The sequence below is a fragment of the Alosa pseudoharengus genome, unplaced genomic scaffold, assembly GCF_046254945.1.
Source record: "Alosa pseudoharengus isolate Yale_2024_CS ecotype anadromous, Long Island Sound unplaced genomic scaffold, YU_APseudo_1.1 YU_APseudo_1.1_scf_3, whole genome shotgun sequence".
In the NCBI taxonomy this organism is placed as follows: Eukaryota; Metazoa; Chordata; class Actinopteri; order Clupeiformes; family Clupeidae; genus Alosa; species Alosa pseudoharengus.
In genome coordinates, this window is record NW_027468718.1 from 40796783 (window position 1) to 40818248 (window position 21466).

General features: G+C 45.2%; 2 protein-coding genes across 6 annotated transcripts in view; both read right to left on the reverse strand.

Moving 5' to 3' along the window:
• Window positions 1-6801: 6801 nt before the first annotated feature.
• On the reverse strand, window positions 6802-10718 carry frzb (frizzled related protein). Of its 2 annotated transcripts, XM_076264257.1 has the most exons (7): window positions 9880-10717; window positions 9709-9744; window positions 9548-9604; window positions 9292-9357; window positions 8885-9092; window positions 8677-8740; window positions 6802-7913 (listed from the first exon to the last, which is right to left on the reverse strand). In XM_076264257.1, the coding sequence occupies exons 1-7, from the start codon at window positions 10331-10333 to the stop codon at window positions 7839-7841; spliced, it is 960 nt and encodes a 319-aa protein (XP_076120372.1). In that variant the 5' UTR covers window positions 10334-10717; the 3' UTR covers window positions 6802-7838. The 2 variants fall into 2 exon arrangements, with proteins under 2 accessions (XP_076120372.1, XP_076120373.1); XM_076264258.1 differs by lacking the exons at window positions 9548-9604; window positions 9709-9744 and having other exon boundaries at window positions 9880-10718.
• Window positions 10719-11846: 1128 nt separating this feature from the next.
• Window positions 11847-21466, reverse strand: part of nckap1 (NCK-associated protein 1) — a 44648-nt gene continuing 35028 nt past the window's right edge. For all 4 annotated transcript variants that reach the window (XM_076264262.1, XM_076264261.1, XM_076264260.1 and 1 more), the window contains 10 exons: window positions 21204-21334; window positions 20661-20758; window positions 18732-18825; window positions 18231-18313; window positions 17915-17995; window positions 17562-17655; window positions 16573-16689; window positions 16286-16395; window positions 13525-13614; window positions 11847-12833 (listed from right to left, as the gene is read on the reverse strand). In XM_076264262.1, the coding sequence (XP_076120377.1) occupies window positions 12591-12833; window positions 13525-13614; window positions 16286-16395; window positions 16573-16689; window positions 17562-17655; window positions 17915-17995; window positions 18231-18313; window positions 18732-18825; window positions 20661-20758; window positions 21204-21334 (1141 nt within the window). In that variant the 3' untranslated portion in view covers window positions 11847-12590. The remainder of the gene's footprint in view (window positions 12834-13524; window positions 13615-16285; window positions 16396-16572; window positions 16690-17561; window positions 17656-17914; window positions 17996-18230; window positions 18314-18731; window positions 18826-20660; window positions 20759-21203; window positions 21335-21466) is intronic.

Consider the following 21466-nt stretch of genomic DNA (forward strand, 5'->3'; position numbering starts at 1 on the left):
TTTGACGTCGTTTTCCAACGACCCTGTAAAGTTTCTTCTAAAAGCCAGACACAGCCGTTCTTCCTAGACCTGTCGCGCAGTGCTACTGTCTCCTGTGGGAGGCGGCACTGTGCGCATGAATAATTCCTGCTGTCATTTGCATGGAAGGGTCTGATCTTGAGCAGAGTATGTAAGTGATCTCTGACAGTGCCTGTGCGGTGTGTTCCATCTCGAATCTTTGCACACCATCTTCTGTCATCTAGTCAACTCCGTCTCTCAGGTAATCACTCAGTCCCTTTCTCTTTTTATGCCTTCCTTGCGCTCGTGCGCGCGCACACACACTCACATCCCTGACTCGCTCTGCTCATCTCGCTCTCTCCTCTCTCTTTCTTCCTTTTGAGGACCCCATAGCATGGGCATCTCTGCTGACGGGCCTGAGAGGTGGGGTGAAGGTGGTCCTCTCCTCTGCCTGAAAGTTGCAGATGTGGGTCGGATGAAAAAACACAGATGAGAGTACCGTGGCAACAACACATCAGCTCACCCTTTACCCTCCACGACCACCACTTTAAGCCCCACCCTCCACCACCACCACCTTTAGCCCCCGTTTCCCCCGCCGTCATGAACTCTCCTCCTAGCCCTGGGCGCGCTTAGTGTGTGTCCTGGCACGGCGGATGGAACAGGACACGACCCGTGGTGGCCACATCGCTGACACCAAGGACACGCTGCTTGCCCTGGACCAGGGATCACACAGGCCTTTTTCGCTCACACCCACTGGAACAAACTCCTCCAGCAGAATGACCGCACTGGACCCTACTGACATCAGCGGGGTGATCAGCTTCCAACCTTTTCATCTGCGAAATTATGGGTCAAGCAGGGCAAGAGAGGATGGAGAGTGACCAAAAACAAGGCAGGCGGGGAAAAACGCACTCCCAAATGGGACGAGCGTTTTGAGAAACAGAAACGTTTATCTTAAAAATATAAAAGACAGGATGTTACTACTGAGAAGTCCTGTGAAAAGACTTGTAGAAGGTCCCCTGTGGACTCGTTCACTGCCCATGTGCAACTCTGCTCCAAGAACTCCAGTTCCCGCTGGTGCGGCCCGAGTTCAGGGTGACTGAATGATTGCACTGTGTTTATTTTCCTCCACTCTGAGGTGGAAAAATCCCACCTGGGGCCACTGGAAGAGGTTCGCGGCTGGCAGCGCGTCCACCAGTTCTGGCGTCAGCGAGTTGTAACACCTTGTAACCGCAGTGTGGTTTTTACGAGGGGAACACTGGAGTTCACGGAAAACACACAATACACTTTAAAATGCGCACGTCATATGAAACAATAACAAAAGATGCATTTTGTAATTTATATTGTTATTAAAGGTCCATTACATGAAATATCACACCGACCAAAAAAAGAGCAGGGGAAACACTCACACGCTCTCATTCCCTGCCGGTTTAGTTCATTTTGATCATGTTTTGTTGCCATTTGTGGAAAATAATATAGTTCGCATGGAACTGTGTGGTGGGGGTAACGAACACAAGCAAAAGCGTTTTAGGAGTCCCCTGTGGCCTTTATTCTATCTGTTAAATTTGTCTCACCGGTTGCTACCCGGGAGTCCTCAGGCAAACCTAATGGTTTCCCTCCAGGTGCCAGGCTTACTTTATAATTAAAAAGCCAGTGAGTGACTGACAGCAATATCACAGGCGTTTATATTCAGGTCTTAAAAAACGACGTGAATGTGGGCGGTGGGGGTTGGTTTGCTGGTTCACCATCAGTCAGGTATTTGTCAGGTCTGTTGTAGCCAAATGTCTTAGAGGCTGAGCGATTTCACATTTAAAATGATGACTCTGTCTTCTAGGAAGGACACAACATCTTATGTTCTCACGTCTTCTCTGGTTTTAAAATGGAACTTTCAGCCTCACTGTGGAGGCCTAGGCCTACTCACACGGGCATTTGTCTAAATATACAAAATTAGCCCAGGCAATCACTGAGCGCTTATGTTTATATCACTTCACTGACAAGTCACATGTCCTTTGCATGGGAGTACAAAATTAAAGTTACATCCTTATACTGTAATGGAAAAGGGGATGGCTGGATGAGGTCCTATAATGCCAAGTGACAACTAGGATATAACTCCTTTTATTCTGTTTATTTCAACCTATAGGAAGCAAAGCAAATAGTTAAAATACACACAAACACAGCACTGTGCATGGTTACAGTAAGAAATAAAAAAAAAAACAGCAAAATACAGAAAGAATGTTTGACCAGTGCACTTATTTACACACTGCAACAACCTGTGAGCAAATATTTTCCCTGTTGCCCACCAGGGGACTAATGTGTCAGTCAGCTTTCAGGCCGTCTAAGAACATGCCATCTGATAAAACATTTAGCCATAGTTACCTTTTTAGGAGCCAGACGTTAGCAAACATATTATTAAGACTGTGTAAACAGTTAACAGTGACTGCGTCTCTGCTCAGTGGCCAGTTGTAGGGTTGCCCATGGCTAGGTGCAGAGTTTACCAGAGTGCTTAAGGTGCCAGCCACTCATTGTGATGTTTTGTTAATCAGTAATTAGCAACATCTTGACACAGGGTTGGGCGTGTGCTTGTCCTCTGCTGATAATTCAATTAGTTTGCGGTGGCTGGCAGGCCACAAACGAGCCATTGTTAGCGGGTCGATGTTGGAGACCGGCCTGCTCTGATTTGTTTTGCAGGAGAGAGACATCGTCACAAAGTCCTCAGTGGGAGTTCTGTTCTGAGAGGCGGTGGAGGTGGGGTGGAGGGGCATGGATGGAGCGGCTGTAGCAAATCCTTTACAGGAGAAGGAGATGAGGAACTGTCTCCCAGGGCCCCCCAAGTGCTATCCCCTCTTCAATACTCTCATTTCTCTTTTTTCTCATTCAGTGTCTCTTCTTCTCGAGGCACACAACACACACATACACACACACTTTCTCTCTCTCTCTCTCTCTCTCTGTCTCACTCACTCGATGTTCTGTTACATTTTTTTACACTATCTCACATATCTTAATCCTCTCTCTTCATTTCAGTCTCACATCACAATTGTCAATCCTCCTCTTTTTGGGTCTCACATATCTCTCTCCCTCTTTGGGACTTCACACTACCTCCCTCCCTCATTACTCACTCTCTCTCACACTCTCTCACTTTCTCTCTCATCTTTCTTCTCTCCTTCTCCTCCTTTGGCATACTTCTAATGTCTCCCCGGACCTCTGCCTGCCTGCAGAACAGCAGAGCACAGCACAGCAAAGCACAGCACCTGCCTGAGCCAGAGCACGTAATTTCACAGCCTGGCACACTGACCATATCCTGTAGCGCGCCCGAGCTCTGCCCTGCCCTGCCCTGTCCTGCCCTGTCCTGTCCTGTCCTGTCCTGTCAATAAAATGTCCATCTTTACTCACAAAATATTCGTGCAGGCTTTGCAGAGGAGGGGAAGAACTCAGTAAAACCCACACTGGCCTTTTACCTCATTGGAGGGACGGGTTGTTGTGCTGCTGCCCATGCCTCTGCCCGCACGTCCTCGTCCAGCTCTGCCTGGGCAGCTGTTTGGCCATTCCTAGGTGTAGCAAGAAGCAGTGGACATCTGTGATGTGTTTGAGCCAGGTGCCCAAGAGCTAGGCGGCCTTTCATCATGTCTGATATGCACCTGCCTGCACTGGGAGGCCTTTTCCTCGTGCCATATGACTGGATTTAGATACACACAGACACACACACACAAACACACGCATGCACACGCACACACATGCGCACACACACACACACACACACACACTTTTACAAACCCCCACATTCTCCAATGCTCTGCTGTCCCCTTGCTCGTCTCTTTTGCGGTCTCCTTTTTTCCTCTGCTCCTCTCCATTTCTCCTCTGTTTTGCTTTCCCCCCGTCTTCCCTTCACTCCCTCACTGTCTCTCGCTCTCCTGTTTCTCTCTTTCCACTTCTTCTCCAGTGCCCCTTTTCCCTCACTCAGCACTTTCACAAACAGTTTCATAACCGCAAACAATTTGTACATTCAGGGGGATTTCTTTGATGCCTAATTGGAGGGAGATCATGGAAGTATTTCTTTTTTCCTCTCGGTTTCCCCACTCATGACCTTTTGTTTCATGGCGTGCCAATCCCTGTGCTACATATTCCTTTTCACGGTGTGGCCATCATGACCAGAACGAATACATCAGTGCCGAAGCAGACATGGAGGCAGAGACACAGATGATAAAGCTGTACTCGGGTGCTAACAATTACTGCAGTTATCTTTTGGAGGTCAACAGTACTTTTAATAAAAACCTCTCCAACGTCAATGAACTTCCTGTGAGTTCCGAGGTCTGGGATGGTGAAACTTTCTATGGAAATTGTCCTAATGTAATTGTTACCAGTGTCTTACCATTGGCTTAAGTTAACTTTGAATAGCATTTTGTTTGTGGCATCTTTAAATACATCTTCACATCTGTTTGTGACATCTCTAAATACATCTCTCTCTCTCTCTCTCTCTCTATATATATATATATATATAAAATATAAGATTACACAAGCCCATGCAAACACATAAATGAGGTCGGAGGAACATAGAGCTCCACAGATTATCCATAACATGTGGTTTGTTCTGAATTCAGTTTGGGGAAAATGTTGATGAATTATGGTAACATAACCTCAATGCAGATTACAGTGAATTATACTAATTAGGTTGTACTTTATCTTTTCTTATTTCATTTCACAAACTACATTGTTGAGCATTTTGCATGTTTTTGTTTTGTTGGAACGGAGTGCATTCATTATTTGAAATATTATCAGCAAACAATTAAGGGGATGATTTTTTTGTCTCCGTGTTAGTTTCACTGTACACCTCAAATATGAACCATATCCGCAGGTTTTCTCATACACGTTGAAACATGTGTTTTTGATCACGCCTCATATTCATGAAAGCTTACCCGGGCCTGTCACAGGAAATGAAAGCAAAGAGAAGAAAAGAGACCCAGAAGGACAGTATTTCTTGTCAGCAGTTCCGTACGGTGTGAAATACACAGGTCAGTTATTCTTTCAGGCACTTTCTCATCGTTGGCTGTGGCAGAGCAGGGGTTGTCCACTGAGAATGGTGTGTGAGTGTATGTGTGTGTGTGTGTGTGTGTGTGTCGGGGGGGTGGGGGGGGGTTGGTGTCCTGGGGAACCAGGCCCACTGTCATCAGCAGATTTTCCCAGGCATTAGTAGACCGGACAGCAGGTCGACTCCCAGGAGAGGCAGACTCACCAAGCCACCTCAGATGGTCAGACATCTAGGGTCAGGGAGACTGTATGGATGAAGAGTAAGTCTATGTCCGGTCCATTCTAGAAGCAGCACTACTCACTAAATATATATATATATATGAAAGAAAATATATGTGAAAGAAGTCTTGAGCTACTTGGCAATATTGATTTAAAGACTGAGAAATATATGTAGTCATTAGTAATGAGCATTAAGTGACCTGGAGCTCTCAGACCTTGACCGAGAGACACTGACTAAGGCTTAACGTTACGACCACAAGCGCACTCTTATGGAAGTCATTAAATATGTTTTATGAAGTCAAGGCCCTGTTAAGGGGGCAGCCGTGGGTCTGATGCAAAACCAGATGCTGATTGAACAGAGAGGTACCCATGTCTTCTGCTGGCCCCAGAGAAGAAAGAGAGGAGGGACGAGGGGAGAGAGAGAAAAAGGAAAGGAGGGATAAAGGGAGAGAGAGAGAGAGAGAAGAGGGACGAGGGGAGAGAGAGAAAAAGGAAAGGAAGGATAAAGGCAGAGAGAGAGAGAGAGAGGAGGGACGAGGGGAGAGAGAGAAAAAGGAAAGGAAGGATAAAGGGGGAGAGAGAGAGAGGAGGGAGATGTACATCCACACCGAGCTTGTTTGATGGCTCCCACATGGTGCATAATTTCAGTGAGTTTAAATGTGCGGGTGGCGAGACAGATTGATTGTGGAGGTGTTTTATTCTGCATGTCAGGTGGCTGTAAAACACCGCCCTGTGCTCAGAGGAGCGGCGAAGACAGGCCCGGGCCGCAGGCAAATAAAACGTGGACGAGGCTGGTCGTTTTTTATGCCATAATAAATATCCCATTTTGAGTCAATTCTGCCGTAAACTCCCTGATCCATGATGAAGCTTGTCCCTCGGTGCTCCCTGTCTCTCAAGCCCCCTAACCCCCTCTCTCCCCCTACCCCCACACACAGCCATAAATTTGTTCCCCAAACTAATTTCTCAGCCCATCTCTCACTTCTGATAGATGGAGAGCATAAAGCAGTGCTCAAAGTGATGTCTAATCACTGTGTGGTCCAATAAACTCAAAGGCGAATTAGATATGCATGTTCGGAGATGCAGAGACAGCCCATAAATCCACGCTTTTCCAAGGCCCAAATCCCCCCCACCCCCATTCCAACTATACTCCCTCACTCTCTGTCCGTCCCTGCCGCAATCTCCCATTGGCATGGAGGGGGTCGAAATAGATACCAGTGTTTACACAGAGAAACCCCGCTTTAAGCTTGAACAGACACCACTCTGCATCAGGCCAGAGCTCTGGCTGAGAGCTATGAGAGGATAAACAGACTCTCGCTCTTGCTGGGAGGAATGCTTTCAGAGAGAGAGCAAGAGCAAGAGCGCGCGCGTGAGAGAGAGATTGATTTGACAGAGGCCAGATTCACTGCACTTCTGTAGCTGGCCTGGTCAGATAGCTGCTAACTCACTGACAAGCCACTGATGCTGTCCACTGACAGGACAAGACAAATCTGTCATGGGGGCTAATGGGCTGGAGCCATCGCAAAGGGTAGGCAGGCAGGCGGGTAGAGGGGAATAACTGGCTCTTGACATGGTCCAGAAGTGTTTAATGGAGGATGAAAACTGGTTAACAAACAGCAAATGGTTGATGCTTTTCCTGTAATATGTAGTGTATAGTTTATATGACCAGTCTGACAAAGTCCAGGCACATTGAAAAATGCAGATGCTCAAAAGATGGCTGTATGAACCATCTTTAGAGGGGAAAAAACAAAACAAAACACCAACAAAAAACAACATACACAAAATTCAAAGAGCAGTTAATTAAAAATGAACAAATGAAAGAGAAAAAGAATCAATCAAATCAGGGACATCTAACAACAGCACTACAGACATGTTATGCATTATAATGCTCCAATAAAATGAACATAATTTTTTAATGAGCTCCCCAACAACTGTTTTTACCCCTCACCCCCACACACTCTTTTCTTTCTTCCTTCCTTGATGGCATTCCCTCCACAGCCTTGGATCATCCTGACACTTCTCCATGGCTTGCCAAAAGATGGTTCACCCTTTGCCGACTTGCTCCGCCTTTTATGAGTCTTTCCAATCCTCTTGAGGACTGAGAGCGAGCGCGAGAGATGCAGCTGCAGCGGCATTAAAACGTGTTCGTCCCCCTCTTTCAAAGTGTAAAGCTGTAGACGGAGCTAGCGTCAAACTTTGGCATCTCGAAAAGGCATCGGACTCCATCCCATTGTGTCGGTGCTAGATAAATATCCGTCCCTCTCGTTTTTCAAAAGGAAAAAAAAAGCCTGCTCATTCCATTTCATTTTGATCCACAAACAGCTCCCCTTTCCAGCAAACCTCACACACGGTCACTCCACAAGTATGCAGAGAGCACTGCTACGTAAACCATTCACAATTGCAAAGGCAATGAGTCGTAAAAAAGAATTTAAAACAATATAATACAAAAAAGCGACAAACTAAAATAAACCTACTTTTTTTTTAGGGGTACAACTCATAAATGACAACAATGAAAAGAACATACAATAGTGCAATTTTTTTTGTTCAGTTGTATGGAACACTTCTCCTCCTCTCTGTGGGTCTCACCAGCTCTGGGCCTGCTTGGATCAGTGCTTGCTTCGTCTTGAGTTACTCCTGCCCGAGTTTCCTCTGCTCGTCTCGCGGAGGACCTGGTCCCAACGCTGACAGGATGGATGGATGGATGGATGGATGGATGGAGAGAGAGAGAGAAAGAGAGAGAGAGAGAGAGAGAGAGAAAGAAAGAAAGAAAAAAAGAAAGAAAGAAAGAAAGAGAGAGAGAAGGAAAGAGAGTGAGTATAAGGGAAATATAATGAAAACAGCTCACTTCCACAAGATGTTAGTCATAGGAACGTTTGCTGCATCAGAAACTTGACTGCGAGACAGATGCACAGAAAACCCCCCCCCTCAAAGTTGACCTTCCTTTTGCTTTTCACACATTTTCCCCACAAAAGTGACATTTCACTGAACTGAGCCAATTTCCTCTCTCCTGGCATCCTGTTTCGCTCTGTGCTAAAGGTTATACTACTTAAACGGCAACCGAGCGTAGAAAAAGAAATCACGGTTAGGCCTCAAGTGTCCCAGAGTAAGTAACCCTTGAGTAAATCTCCCGACTGTGGGAAACACTTCTGTTCTTCAGTGATCTCGCCTTTCCAGCCATGTGTCAGAGAGGACACTGAGGAGAATTTCCTCTCTTATGCACAAGCTAATGTTAATTAAACAAGGGTCATGGAAAAGCTGGCAAATACAAGGGTATTCTTGTATTATTTTAATTTTCAACATGGTCATTGCAAGAGTGCATAATCAGTATACCTGATTCAGTACAAGTTGATTTTGTAGCCCTTTTCCCCCAAATAGGACACACTTCAGTCACATCTGACCTTCATAATTAAAATGAGAATGTAGCTTTTGAAGGTTTGACCTTACCTTTACTTTCCGCCCCATCTTGTCCTTCCACTTTTGTGCAATTGAACCCTCTATGAGCAGTAGCCTATACAAAAGAAAACAAATACAAAAATTGGTCAATGAAAAATAAACCAAATACAAAAAAAAATGATCTAAGATTCTGAATATAAATACAAAATGTATACATATACAACCAGCAACCATCCAATCCAGTGGCAAGGCTTTTTACCTTGAGCGTTCCTCATTCTCATAGCCCATGATTATGTACTCCTCATTGGCTACAAGTTCAGGGCACAGACACCCAGAATTGTAGTGCAGGGGTACAACATCACGGGGAATGTTCACCAGCGATGACTTCAGAATGTCTTTGACCTCAACAAGGGCACTCAGGTCGTGATTCCGAGTATTCCGAATCTCTTTGACTCTTGCACGGATAACTGTAAAGAGCATAATTCATTTTTAAATCACATCATTAATTTCACCACACACAATTGGCCATTCATTAATTTATTATGTGCCTACAATTCATATCTCATAAATCTGAGAGTTGTTTATCTGTTAATGTTTTGATTTCATATCTCACAGAAAATATTAAACACGTCTTTCTTAAGGAGTCAACGTAGAGCACTTACTCACCATAATTGTAATTATTCTTCAAATAGGTTTTTAAACCAAGTCTGACAGTCTTGCACTTGCATCGATCTGAAATACAAATTATACATCCACTATTAGTATTAACCAACCAGACACCAGCCAGAGCAATAGACCATAGGCCCCTGTGACAGACAGGTAAATCACTACTCCATAATGCATCACATAGCCCTGTGACGGACAGGCAAATGACTACTCCATAATACATCACAGGCTGCTTTTAAAAAACTTAAAGACTCACCACCGGCCCCCTTACAGTTACCATTGTGAGAGTCCATTGGAAAGTCAGGATTTGGTTCTAAATTAAAACAGGACTGGTGTTAGTCTCTAATTAGCAGTGCAGCGTTTATGTTTTAAAAGTCCCCTAAAGGGGACAAAAACTCTTCACATCAGAACTCTTACCATGGGAGCACTTGGAGGGGTCTTGGTATGGATTGTCTTAAAAATGAGCATAAAAATATGTTTAAGGGGATATTAGGTATTTATTTAGTTCAGATCTTTAACCTATAATAAAACTAACATTAGGCTACTACTACCACTAATTTAGCTGATACTACACTTCTAATAATTTACCTGGTCCCTCCGCTTTTACGATAGCCTCCGGAGATATGCAAACTCCTCGGTCATAGACTGGTAAATCCTCGCACGCTAGACTTTCCGGCCAGGTATGGTTATATCTTTTCATGACGGGTTCGCAGCCGCACTTGGCTCTCTCGCACACCGACTTGCAAGGCTTGATCGGGTCGTGCTGGAAGTCTATCGTGCATATGGGCGCGTACATGGCGCACAGGAAGAATAGTAGGTCCTGGCTGCACCCGGTGCCCAGCAAGCCCTCGAACTGCTCGATGGCCAGGACAGCGTTCGCCTGGGTGCTGTGGTGAAGATGGTTAGGCATTTTGGTCATGTTCCATGGCATGGACTTGCACATCGGGATGCGGATAGGCTCACATGCCGCGGATGTGGCGCGCGGGATCCTCACCAAATAGGCCAGCGCGAGGAAATAAATGTACAGCTTTTGAGAAAACATCTTCTTGGCGCGATAATCAGTTGCAAGAGCTTGGATAGTTGAGCCTATTTATGTTGTCAGCATAGATAAGACTCCGTGAAGGATTCAACCCAGCTCTTAAAAAAGCCTTGTGTGCACAGCCACAAAAAGTTCTGAAACTGCCTATTTTGACATGTTGAGATTTGCGTCATTCACCTGGAGAAAATAGGTCATCTTTTCTGTTTCACAAACGAAAAAAGTCGATTCCTCAAGGAGAGCCCGATGCGGTAGACTTGATAGCTTGTTCCTCACTCAGTGCGTGCATACTCCTTCATGCTTCTTGACTGTAGGTGGGCAGTACTACTTTCTCCACGTCTGCCCGTGCCCGATTCGGTGATTGCAAGCGCCTGCAGCTGTACCAATAGTTAAGTGACCTCACTGTGCAGGATCAGCTCCTTTTTAGCCTGGGAGCTGCAGCCACTGCCCACCCTCTCTCTCTCTCACACACACACACACACACGGACTTCACCGCGAGGGTCGAGGCAGAGATGAAGACCAGCAGGCTATTACCTCTTTTAAAAACAGCGATGAATTTATTTCGCTGACATTTTTGGAAAGGTGTCTATCGGGGTTTGTCATTACGCGCATTTGCGCGCAGACTTGCCTTTTCAGTAGTGTGGAAGAAACACTTGGCTAAACATGTCCCACATAAGACCGATCAGTGTGCATCACCCTTTTACGCGCCCCTGAACTCCAGGACGATCAGTTAAGAGGACTCCACTTGTTTAATTAGCGCAAGTAGAAATACATGTTAATTGTTACAAATGTCTCTATAGCCAACAAATAGGAGGGTAAACATCTCTAAACTAAAGTCTTACTGACAGCAACAGAGGGCATCAGGTTCGAAGTGTCAGTATCTGACGGGTTCAAATGAACATTTGGAGCAGGACTGCAAGTTCTTGGCATGTACTACTTTTTTTCGCCCGGCAGTGGTTAATTCCCATTCCCTTTCGTGTAAGGGGGAGGTTAATATAAGGCACAAAACTGTAGCAACTCGCATGAGCGCCTTAGCTTTAAATACGGTTTAAATCCGCTCCTCTTGTAAAGGCGAAGGGGAACACAGATTTAAACAGGACCCGAATCTGATCAAAGAGATTCGTGATTAATCGTGCCAGTCTTCATAGTAATTTTGTTATCCTACGCAACCAGTGCGGCAACACGGTTGATGTATCCAAGTGTGACTGCGTACTTCACTTGAATTCCGTTGCAGGTGTTCCTCCGTCGCTAAGTGGAGTTTAGGAGATGACTTGTATTGCGCATTCAATGTGTGGCCGCCCTCTCCCCACAAATGTCTCCAGACAGGGTGATTTCTTGGACTAAGATATAGCGCAGACCTCATGTGAACACAGCTGAGCGAGCTTAATCTAATAAGAGAACGTCAGAACGGATAACTTCAGATAACGATCACAGCTGGTGTTGCCAGTCTACGTGAAGTGCATTTGGCTTTCAAATGGTGTCTCATTTCACGGTACAGGACTTCGACTCCAGACGGAACTCGTTAATGCATATGACCTGATGTTTATTCATGTTATGGAAGATACATGGTCATTTCCAAAAATTCAAAACATATAAAACGGGTTAGGGGAGAACAACTGATAAACATTCAATAAATATGTACGAATGTTTATTATATCGCATAGACAGGTACACTGGAGTGGTAATGCCGATTTGGCATTATGAGTTAGTTAAAAAATTATACTATGCTTTGTACAAACAACGCTATTGGTTGTTTTTTTTTTTAATAACATGTAGTTAACCACAGTTCTGCTGTTTCAAACCAAATGAGATGCTATTATTTCAATATTTTGGCAAATAATTCAAAAGAAACTCAAAGTGTAAAAATAAAATGCAAATTCACAGAAAGAAAAGCACGCAGTAACCCACACAGATTAAATCTAGAACGACATCTAAAAGAATCACTGTGTATCATAGAGGCATCTGTCATTAAACAAGCATTTTTTTAGCATGATGTAGATTACTTATGATTTCACCCCAGCCCATCCCAAACACACACACAGATACAGATTTCATATTTCCATCATTTCCATGTCAAATTGAGAAACAAAAATGCGCAAAAACTCTCTTTTTTTTAAGTAGTGCGACTAGTCCCTGACAACCAAACTTGTTTACCTTCAATGTTCAATAAACAGGTTGTTTATACAATTATGTTATTTTTTTTGTTTGTGTTGGTGTTTTTTTTTTCTTTATGAAAGGTCTGATCCCACAAAAAGCCTTAAGACTATAAGGTTAAAAGACGACTACACGGGTCTATGGAATGGGAGCCAAGTTGCGTTGCCCGCTCGACATGCCAAGGGTGCACCAGGCGGGGGGAGAAGAAGAGGGGGGGAGGGGGGGGGGGGGGGTCTTCTGCAGAGGCAGACACTGACTGCTTATAGACAGCGTGGTATGCGTTTCGAAGCAGGACGTAAGGGAAGCATGATTCCAGCAGATCCATGGTCAGGAATGGAGATTCTTGCACAATCTAGAAAACACACACACACACACACACACACACACACACAAAACAGTGTGAGAGCAGAGAACAAGTTTTTCCAAAGAGCAATTTCAGTGAGCTTCGCCTAGCCTGTGGCATTAAAAGCTAACTTTTGTTGCTGAAGCCAGCCCTGGCGGCACAGCTGGGAAGGCATCTGTCCCGCATGAGATAAAGAGGGCTCTTCCTTTCCATTACGGCACGCTGCACTCACAGCACTGACTGCTGTGGATTATTCTTCAAAGACGCCCCAAAAAATCCCACAGACAAATCTTCGCACACAGGCTCCCCTGAGTACAGATATGCATGACTGCATGCGCACAAGTCCAATGCTGATCGCATTTTACATCAGGGTTTTTTTCCCCCTTCCCTTTTTCCTTATGTATTGGTCTAGACAGACTTTTGACAGTCAGAAAACAGAATATGAACTTCAGACCACAGTCACCACAGTGAGAATACTTTCTGAGAAACCTTTTGTCTTTGCTGCTCAAAAGTAAGATACAGGTCAGATTTTCATATTTTTCTTCACAACAGTTTTTAAATATCGCATTAGAAATTCCCATAAAGGGAAGGTATTCATGTTTCTCCTATGAACTGAGGTGGAGTGAGAGACAGGGAGTGAGAATAGAGAAAGCTTTGGAGAGGAAATGCCTAAGTGTTCCTGCCTGCTGCGTTGACTCACCATATCAAGGAGCAAGTACACCGATTCCCTGTTCCTCGTCGTGGTCTTATCGGTCTCTTGGCCGATCTTCAACAGGCTGGAGGAGGCCAACTGTGAGGGAGGAGGGGAAACAGCAACACCACGTCAACGAGACGTTTCCACACACACACACACACACACACACACACACACACACACACACGCACACGCGCACGCGCACACACACGCAATAAAAGTGTTGTGGTTTGACCACTGAAGCATTAATTAAATTAAAGTCCTCCTGTGCCAGTGGTCATGGAAAGATAGGTGAGTTATGGCTCCTCAGCCTCCTTGTCCCACACCTGCTTTGCTAATCCAGGCCTGGTCACTCGGGGAAACAGCTACTGCACAATTGACTGCAATTCAGTCATGAAATGCTCTTCACAGAAGTTCCCAGGCTTGTACAAAGCAAGTTGTTCCTCCCAACTCGACTACTGGCGGTAGCAGCAGCAAGGCCCAGGGTTCTGTTCTGTGCTTACAATTGAAGCGGTGGCCATCTTAGCTCAACATATTTCGAAGGTGTTCACTTAAATGGGAAAATATATGAAGTCTGACAGATTGATCTCAAGTTTGGATGCTCGCCACAATTACACACAGACGCACAAAAAACAATCCACTACAGGCATCAGGAGACAGACCCCACATGACAACCACCTCTATACACAGCTCCTGGCAAAGAACAGAAATAAAATGTTAACTGGAATTAAAGAATGGCTTGTAATGATGTGAATGTAATCCTAGCTTATGAGCTAAAGTTAACCTTCCCGAAGGTTAGCGGAAATGGCTCCTTTAGATATCTTCCAGACATCTTAATAGGACCATCAGTGATAATCACTACACACACTTGCTGATGGGGCTTGGGGCGTCTAAATAGGGGGAACTGTTGAAGCACAATCCACAGCCCTGTTCTAAAGGGGGCGACCGTCTTCTGTATCCAGAGAGGGGCTAGAGATGGTTTATGAGGCTCTAAGGAACCGTCCACACGAAAACCATGAAAACGATATCTTAGGTCAAAACGTAGAGCAAGAGTTTTGTATCGTTTTGGCCTTTCGTCCACACCACATCAGTGTTTTGGGAGCTCTGTAACACACTTTTGCAAAAAACGGTTTCAGAGTAGACACTTCTTTGAAACGCCACTCAGGCATTGCTGTGTAGATAGCCAAAAATCACAACTTTTTGAAAACGCTGATGTCACAGTCTCACCCTGGCCTAAATCTCCTGCTGAGAGTGGTTAGATAGAACCGGTCTTTAGGGGCCAATGCCATCTAAAACATTATAGAACTTTCAACAAGAAAAACAAAAACAATGCTTGAACGTTCTATTTTGTTCCCAATCTACTTCCGCTTCATTAAGATAACTTATTACAGTATACGGCTCTTCACAATGCAGGTAGAACGCTCTATTGAGTTGAATGGGATTTCCCAAAGTTCTACTGGTCATTATTTTCGCCTAAGGACCTCTAAATAATAACCGCTGTCAATGGCAACGGATCTCATTCAAAAGAAAGTGAAGGCAGACGGTTGATCAGCTGTGTTCTAAAGAACGTTTGAAGAAGTTCAGTCTGTGTTGCGAATTATTTGTTTCTCAAAAGCCACAACGAAACGATAACAAATAAATGTAAAGAGACATATCGTGGAGTTTATTTTTTCGTTTTGGCAAGTAGCCGTATAATAAGCGGGATAATGTATAGAACGCCGGTCATTATTTGGAAAATAAGTCCCTTCAGGGTGAAGCAAGACCCCTCCACTAATGCGTCGGGGTCCGGTTCGCCCTGTCGGGACTTATTTTCCCAATAATGACCAGCATTCTATACATTATCCCTTACATATGGAATGTTAAAACGGAAGCCTTGTGGGAACCACTATGATAGTGATAATGGAACTCTCTTGAAACGGTCAATAACGTGCTTTAATCAAAATTCTTCCACTACAAATATCTGTAGATAGGTCCCTCAGTACACATGACCTTTGGCAACATTTGTTAATGGCTAAGGGTGTCACCAGTTGGGATTCAGTAGGAATGACAAGGGCACTAAATGGATAGGCCCCTAATGGCCTTCTCATTTCCACCCTAAACGATCAGCCAAATCGGGGCCCACAGACAGTGCTCTGAACAGTGGCCGAGATCTGGTCCTGCCGATGGGGGATGGAGCGTAATGGTGGTGTGGCTGGAGGTGAGGGTCAGTCCACGCATGGACTTCGCATGAACACAGTCTTGCAGCAGCTCAGCCAGTTAGCAGATAATACTGCTGCTCTTTGACTGCACAAGCCAAGTGTGCAAAAGACTATTCATGTTTGATTTGTTGTTGTGCCTTTTTCTTTTACGTCACAAAATGATTTATGGGCAAATAATGTGTTTCAGGGCAGCTGTTAAAAGATGATTCTCTTAGAGACCAAAGCAGACCACAACTCCAAGGGCCAGTCTGTCTGTGTTTGTCTGTCCATTTGAGATTGACATGCCCTTTACGGTTTTCCCTTTTGAAGACAAATATTTGCATTTTACACAAATAACCACACAAATAAATTGTGAGGGCTTCCCACGCCACAACGGGGCAAAGTCACAGGGCTCGAGTGACAGCACAGTTTATTGTGATGCAAATATGATTTATTAATGCGAAGAAAATTACACAAAATAATGTTGTGGGGGAGAGCAAGAGTGTGTGTGTGGGTGTGTGTGTGTGTGAGTGTGAGTGTGAGTGTGAGTGTGAGTGTAAGTGTAAGTGAGAGAGAAAGAAAGAACTTACAGCAAGGAATTCTTTGAGTCGGTCCTCAATGCTCCCCTTGTGAATGGTGAAGAGGGCGGCAGCTATTTGGTTGATGGCCTTAGCCAGACAGTGAATGTTGTTGCAGTGACCTACAGGACCACAATGAGATGGTGAAAGAAATCTTCAGTAAACAGTAACCCTGTGGCTATAATCCACTATGTACCTGTACCATGTGTCCACACATATTTACATTTATTAAGTTTACATGTATTATTAGTATACTATACACAAGGGTCAAATATACATGAGGGCTGGACGGTGGATACCTTCAATGGCAGGGCTGTACTGGGACATGACATTGCTGGCCAGGGTCGGCAGGGAGACGGCCACGAACACCATGAGCAAGCAGGCTATCTTGTACTCCTCCTCTGGACTTATGTTCTCTGTGATGAACAAGACGACGGTGACTTGGTGAGTTACACAGGCAAAGCTTAGCGTTCATTATTTTGACATGACACGGAGCTCAAGCAAAATAATAATAATTAAAAACAAAACACAACTAGCGGAGACATTTTGGGCTTGCAGTGCGAGAATAGCCAAGAAAAACGGTAGCACAGCCCAACAATTAAGTCGTATTTGTGTTAACAGACCCCAACACTGGGAAGAGTGATTCAATTAAGCCCGCGCTGGAGTCGCTGCGCTGTTTTGACAGCAAACAGTCGAACGTTATCGTGAGGATGTAAGAGAAATATGTGTTTGGGCGAAGAGCCCATCCGCCCCCGAGCCCTTTGATGGTGTCCAAGCAGTGTAATGATGTTTTCTCTTCAGAACGAGATGGAGCCAAGATACAGCGGAGAGACCGAAGTGGACACCGCAGTGTGGGAAACGGCAAAGAGGAGTTGACATTGCACTACTCCTACATAAACATATCTGTCTGCCAGGGCTGTTTAAGTAGCAAATTCCGACTGGCGTTTTGATAAGTTCAGCTGGAGTTTTGATTCATTTAGGTTTTGATTCAGTCATAGCCCAAGTATGAGTCACACAGAAAACAGAGGCCCAAACCTCCAGTGGAGAGAAACTCATCTATCCTCACTGGCTGTCCAGATGAGCACTTTTTAAAGTGTAATTCGTTAGATAACCTACCACTGGTATTTGCTGAATGTTTACTGGACGCCCACTACCAGACTAATGCCCGATAGATCAACATCTAACGGCATTGCGATAGCATATGTTCTGTGTTGCTCCTTCAAGCTTTGGTATTGGGAGACAAATACAACAGGTGAGATGGGGTTGGGGCTGAGTGTCTAGGCCTTACCCGATTTCTGAGAGGAGAGCGCCACCACCAGTGCAGGGTCAATCTCACAGGGCAAGCCTGCTGCGGACGAGAGCTCGTACACGTTCATGGCCACCTGGAAGACAAGAGAAGAGGAGAGGAGAGTGAGGGAGAGGAGAGGTAAGAGAGCGGAGATGAGAAGAGAAGAGCCAAAAGGAGAAAAGAGGGTGGGCATGGGAAGGGTGGGAGAGAAGTGAACACAGATCCAAGTCATTTCCTTGTGCCACCAACCATGTCAAACCATGTCAAACCCCTCCGGGTGTGTGTGTGTGGGGTTGGAGGGGGGGTGGGGGGGGTTTGACATGGTTGGTGGCACAAGGAAGGCAGTCTCCTACCTTCATGTCCGTCTCTCGGGGAATGTGGTCCTTGAAGTCTTCTACTGAGCTCACCAGGAAAGGAATGTGACAGGACAGCACCTGGAAGAGAGAGGGAGAGAGGGAGAGAGTGTGTGTGTGTGAAAAGGCTGAGCTCACAATATCCAAAGCTTGCTTAGAGAATGACGCCATGCTACACAAACACTTCATTTAAACGCCCGAAAATGGTAAGAGAGAAAAAAAGACAATCTGTGAAGTAGAAAATAAGAGAGCGATGAAATCATGTGACACAAAGGTGTTGGGTGATCGTGCAGAGGTGAGGCGAGGGGTAACGTACGTCTCGGAGAGCCTCCTGTGCCAGTGAGCGGAATGAGAGGATGACTCCAATGATGGTCATTCGTTTCAGGACGCTGTCGACCGCTGGAGAAAGAGCCAAAGGCAAAGACCAACAGAGAGAAAGAGAGAGAGAGCAAGAAAGAGAGAGAAAGCAAGAGAAAAGTCACGCTTACATAATCTCATAACCTTGTGGGTGAGCTGACTGTTCCTTGTCCTCTGACAAACCTCTCGAATGACCGCTAACTTGATGGCGGTCATTCGCTTGTTTGCTTTTCAGAGGCAGCAGGTTTTTAACAGCAGCCATGAGAGAAACCACAAGCGCCCCCTCCAACCCCTCCAACCCCTGACCCCTCCAGAGGAAAGCGACTTGTGTTTTTCTCCTGGCCATCAAAGCAGGACTGTAACCCTTCCAAACAAGTGTTTCAAAACCAATGTTGCCGGGGGGGTTTGGGGAGGCCTCGAGACCCAAAAAGGAGCGCCAACAGGCTGGCGCGGTACCCACATGTGAGCTTCTTGAACAGGGCAGCCATCTGCTCCGGCTTGTCAAAGCTGGTCCTCATCTGGGTCAGCACCTCCACGTTCTCCACCACCAGTTTCTGTTTGGGGAAGAGTGGAGTCAATCATGAAGCTACAGTGGATCCAAAACCAAGCTATGCCCCAACGTTTCCATGTCTTTCAACTACACTCACATGCTCACACACACACGCACACACACACACACTCAGGCGGCACACGCACACGCGCACACACACACACACTCACACACAGGCACACACACACACACACAGACACACACACACACAGGCACACACACACAGGCACACACAGGAAGAAACAAGCATGACCACCAGATGTTTCCATTATTCTGCACTTAAAAAAAGTCAATTAATGCTGTGCAATTGCTACTTTGACGTCTTGGCAAAGAGAGGGGCTTGTTTCAGGAGGCTCTGAAACCACAGAGTGGATGGTATGTGTGTGATGCTTTGAGGGAAACATGTTCCACGTTAAGCCATTTGATGAACATGACAAAGTGTGGACTTGCATCGATTTAAAAAAAAAGGGGAAAAAAAATTATGTTTCAGGCCACAGCTGATTGTGAGTCAGATAGGAGACTTCATTTTCTCACTCAAATTGTTTTCAGATGGGGGTGAGCTTCGCATGCTGGAGCATCACACGCCGAAGCCAAGAGCTGTTTCTCACACAGGGCAACAAAGAAACTATTAGAACTGTGCAGGACTATTTCAAGCACCTTCATAATCCACAGCTTGTTATGGTCTACGGCTGATCATGTGTTATGGCCGACTTTCATCAGTAAATGGCCTTTAGAGAGATCATACCTCATGCCTACCTGAACAGATAGACCTCTGAAGTTCGCCTACAAAAAGGATCCAAAGCTGCCATCGTTGCCAATATAAGGAGATCCGGGTGTTAATTGAAGCTAACTACCTATGGCAAGTTGAATTGTAAGTTAGCTCTGGGGTAGCAAAGATCAAAGTGTCTTCACATACCGAAGATCACAGTATCCACTCGAAGTCAGAGGACAAAACTGTGTGGAGCAAAACGTATGCATTTCCGATTTCTTCGTCCCAGCGAGAGTTTAACAGTTCCGATAATTCAAAATCCCCATGTTATTTTCCCCTAGAAAAAATCTCAAGATACCGGACCTCCTTATTTGGGCAAAGATGGTAGTCTTTTTGTAGGCGAACTTCAGAGGTCTATACCACAGCCTTTTCTCCATCACCAAAGAAACAAGCTCTTTGGCCTTACCATTTCGCAATCTCAGTCCTTCAGCTACGAATTACATTAGTTTACAGTACAATGTGGGTGGGAAGAGAGAGAGAGAGAGAAACCCCATCTCCTTTCTGTCTCAGTCTGTTCCATCATACTAAATTAGAGAGCACGGTCCAAACCCAGTTACCAGTAAGTGCCTCACACGGGCCCTGGGAATCACCTCATTAAGAAGTAATATGCAAAAAAAACAAAACAAAACAAAAGATTCCAGCATAATTGCTCTCAGGCTGTTTCCCGGCTAACAGTGCGTTACTGGAAGCTCCCACCGCTTCGGCCTGCCAGCAGTCCGAGCCAAGTGAGTGCGTGCGCCTTGTGACCTACGGCAGCGACCTTTTGACCTCTAACGCTCATATTCCAGTAGGGTCAGTACAGAGGTGATGTTAAATGCGAGGTTTCAGTTTCTGAGGAAAGGGCTGCGTGCTTCTGTAATGTAAAGAACGGCCACATTCAAGGCAGACTCATACTAGGGAGTTTCGCAACAATTGGCTTTGGCTTCATGCATGAGAGTCAAGAAAGAAAAATGTCCAAGGTGCTCTAATGAGCACCTACGTATGAAAAATCCTTTTTGGTATGTCAAGCGTTTTCACATGAAACAGCCCGTCCGTAATAAACCAAACACATTTAAGATAAACACCCTCACCTTGAGCTCTGCCACCTGGGAAGAGATGTGCCACATGAGGCTCTCGCTGAGAAACTTCATCCCGTACGGCCCCAGCAGCTCCGACAGTGACCGCATCTCTGAGGAAGAAGGCGCCGTTCAGACAGTCAGACGGATAGACATTTATCACAATCACAATCATAATCATCCTCAATCAACTCTTCTGTTAGAAACCAAAAAATGTTGTGAACAGTATGTCATCAGAACATTTTTCTTTTCAAAAATAACATTGGACGAAAAGGGGCTTTGAAAAAAGGGAATTAATGTAGCACACATATCACTCGCAATCATCTAGCCATATTTATTTGGAATATTCATAAGATCTGCCAATTGACTTGTGTAGGCGTCACTCATGGCCTGTCTACGAGTTTGCATATCCTGGTAAACATGGAGGAAAATCAATCTGTCTTCATGTCCTGCCTAATAACACCCTTTTGCTGTTCTTGGGGTTTATAGCTTTAGCACAACCCTCACTTGCAAGATCATCATACCCAACAAAAGAATATCGCATCTGAGGGTACTAACCAGATATATCAGAGTACTCCTCTGCATTGAAGGTCAGTTCATTTTCTGTAGGGAGGTTGACAAAGGCCTTCATTGCTGGGAAGTAGGCTATGTGTCCATTGCTGACTTGTCGCAGTAGTGTTTCCAGATACCTGTAAGATTCAGCAAGAAGTGCACTAAGTGACACGTCCTTAGGATAACACAACCATGTGATCAAAACAAGCACACTGCAAAACAGGTCAGTACACAGAGAAACTGTCAAACGGTGAAATATTAGTTTAAAT

Coding starts and splice junctions, on each gene's coding strand:
- frzb (XM_076264257.1), bottom strand. CDS start 10,333: ATGTTTTCTCAAAAGCTGTACATTTATTTCCTCGCGCTGGCCTATTTG. Junction 9,605..9,708: donor CCCCTCCAAGTGCTCCCATG/GTAAGAGTTCTG, acceptor GTTTTAATTTAG/AACCAAATCCTGACTTTCCA. Junction 9,358..9,547: donor TAACTGTAAGGGGGCCGGTG/GTGAGTCTTTAA, acceptor TTTGTATTTCAG/ATCGATGCAAGTGCAAGACT.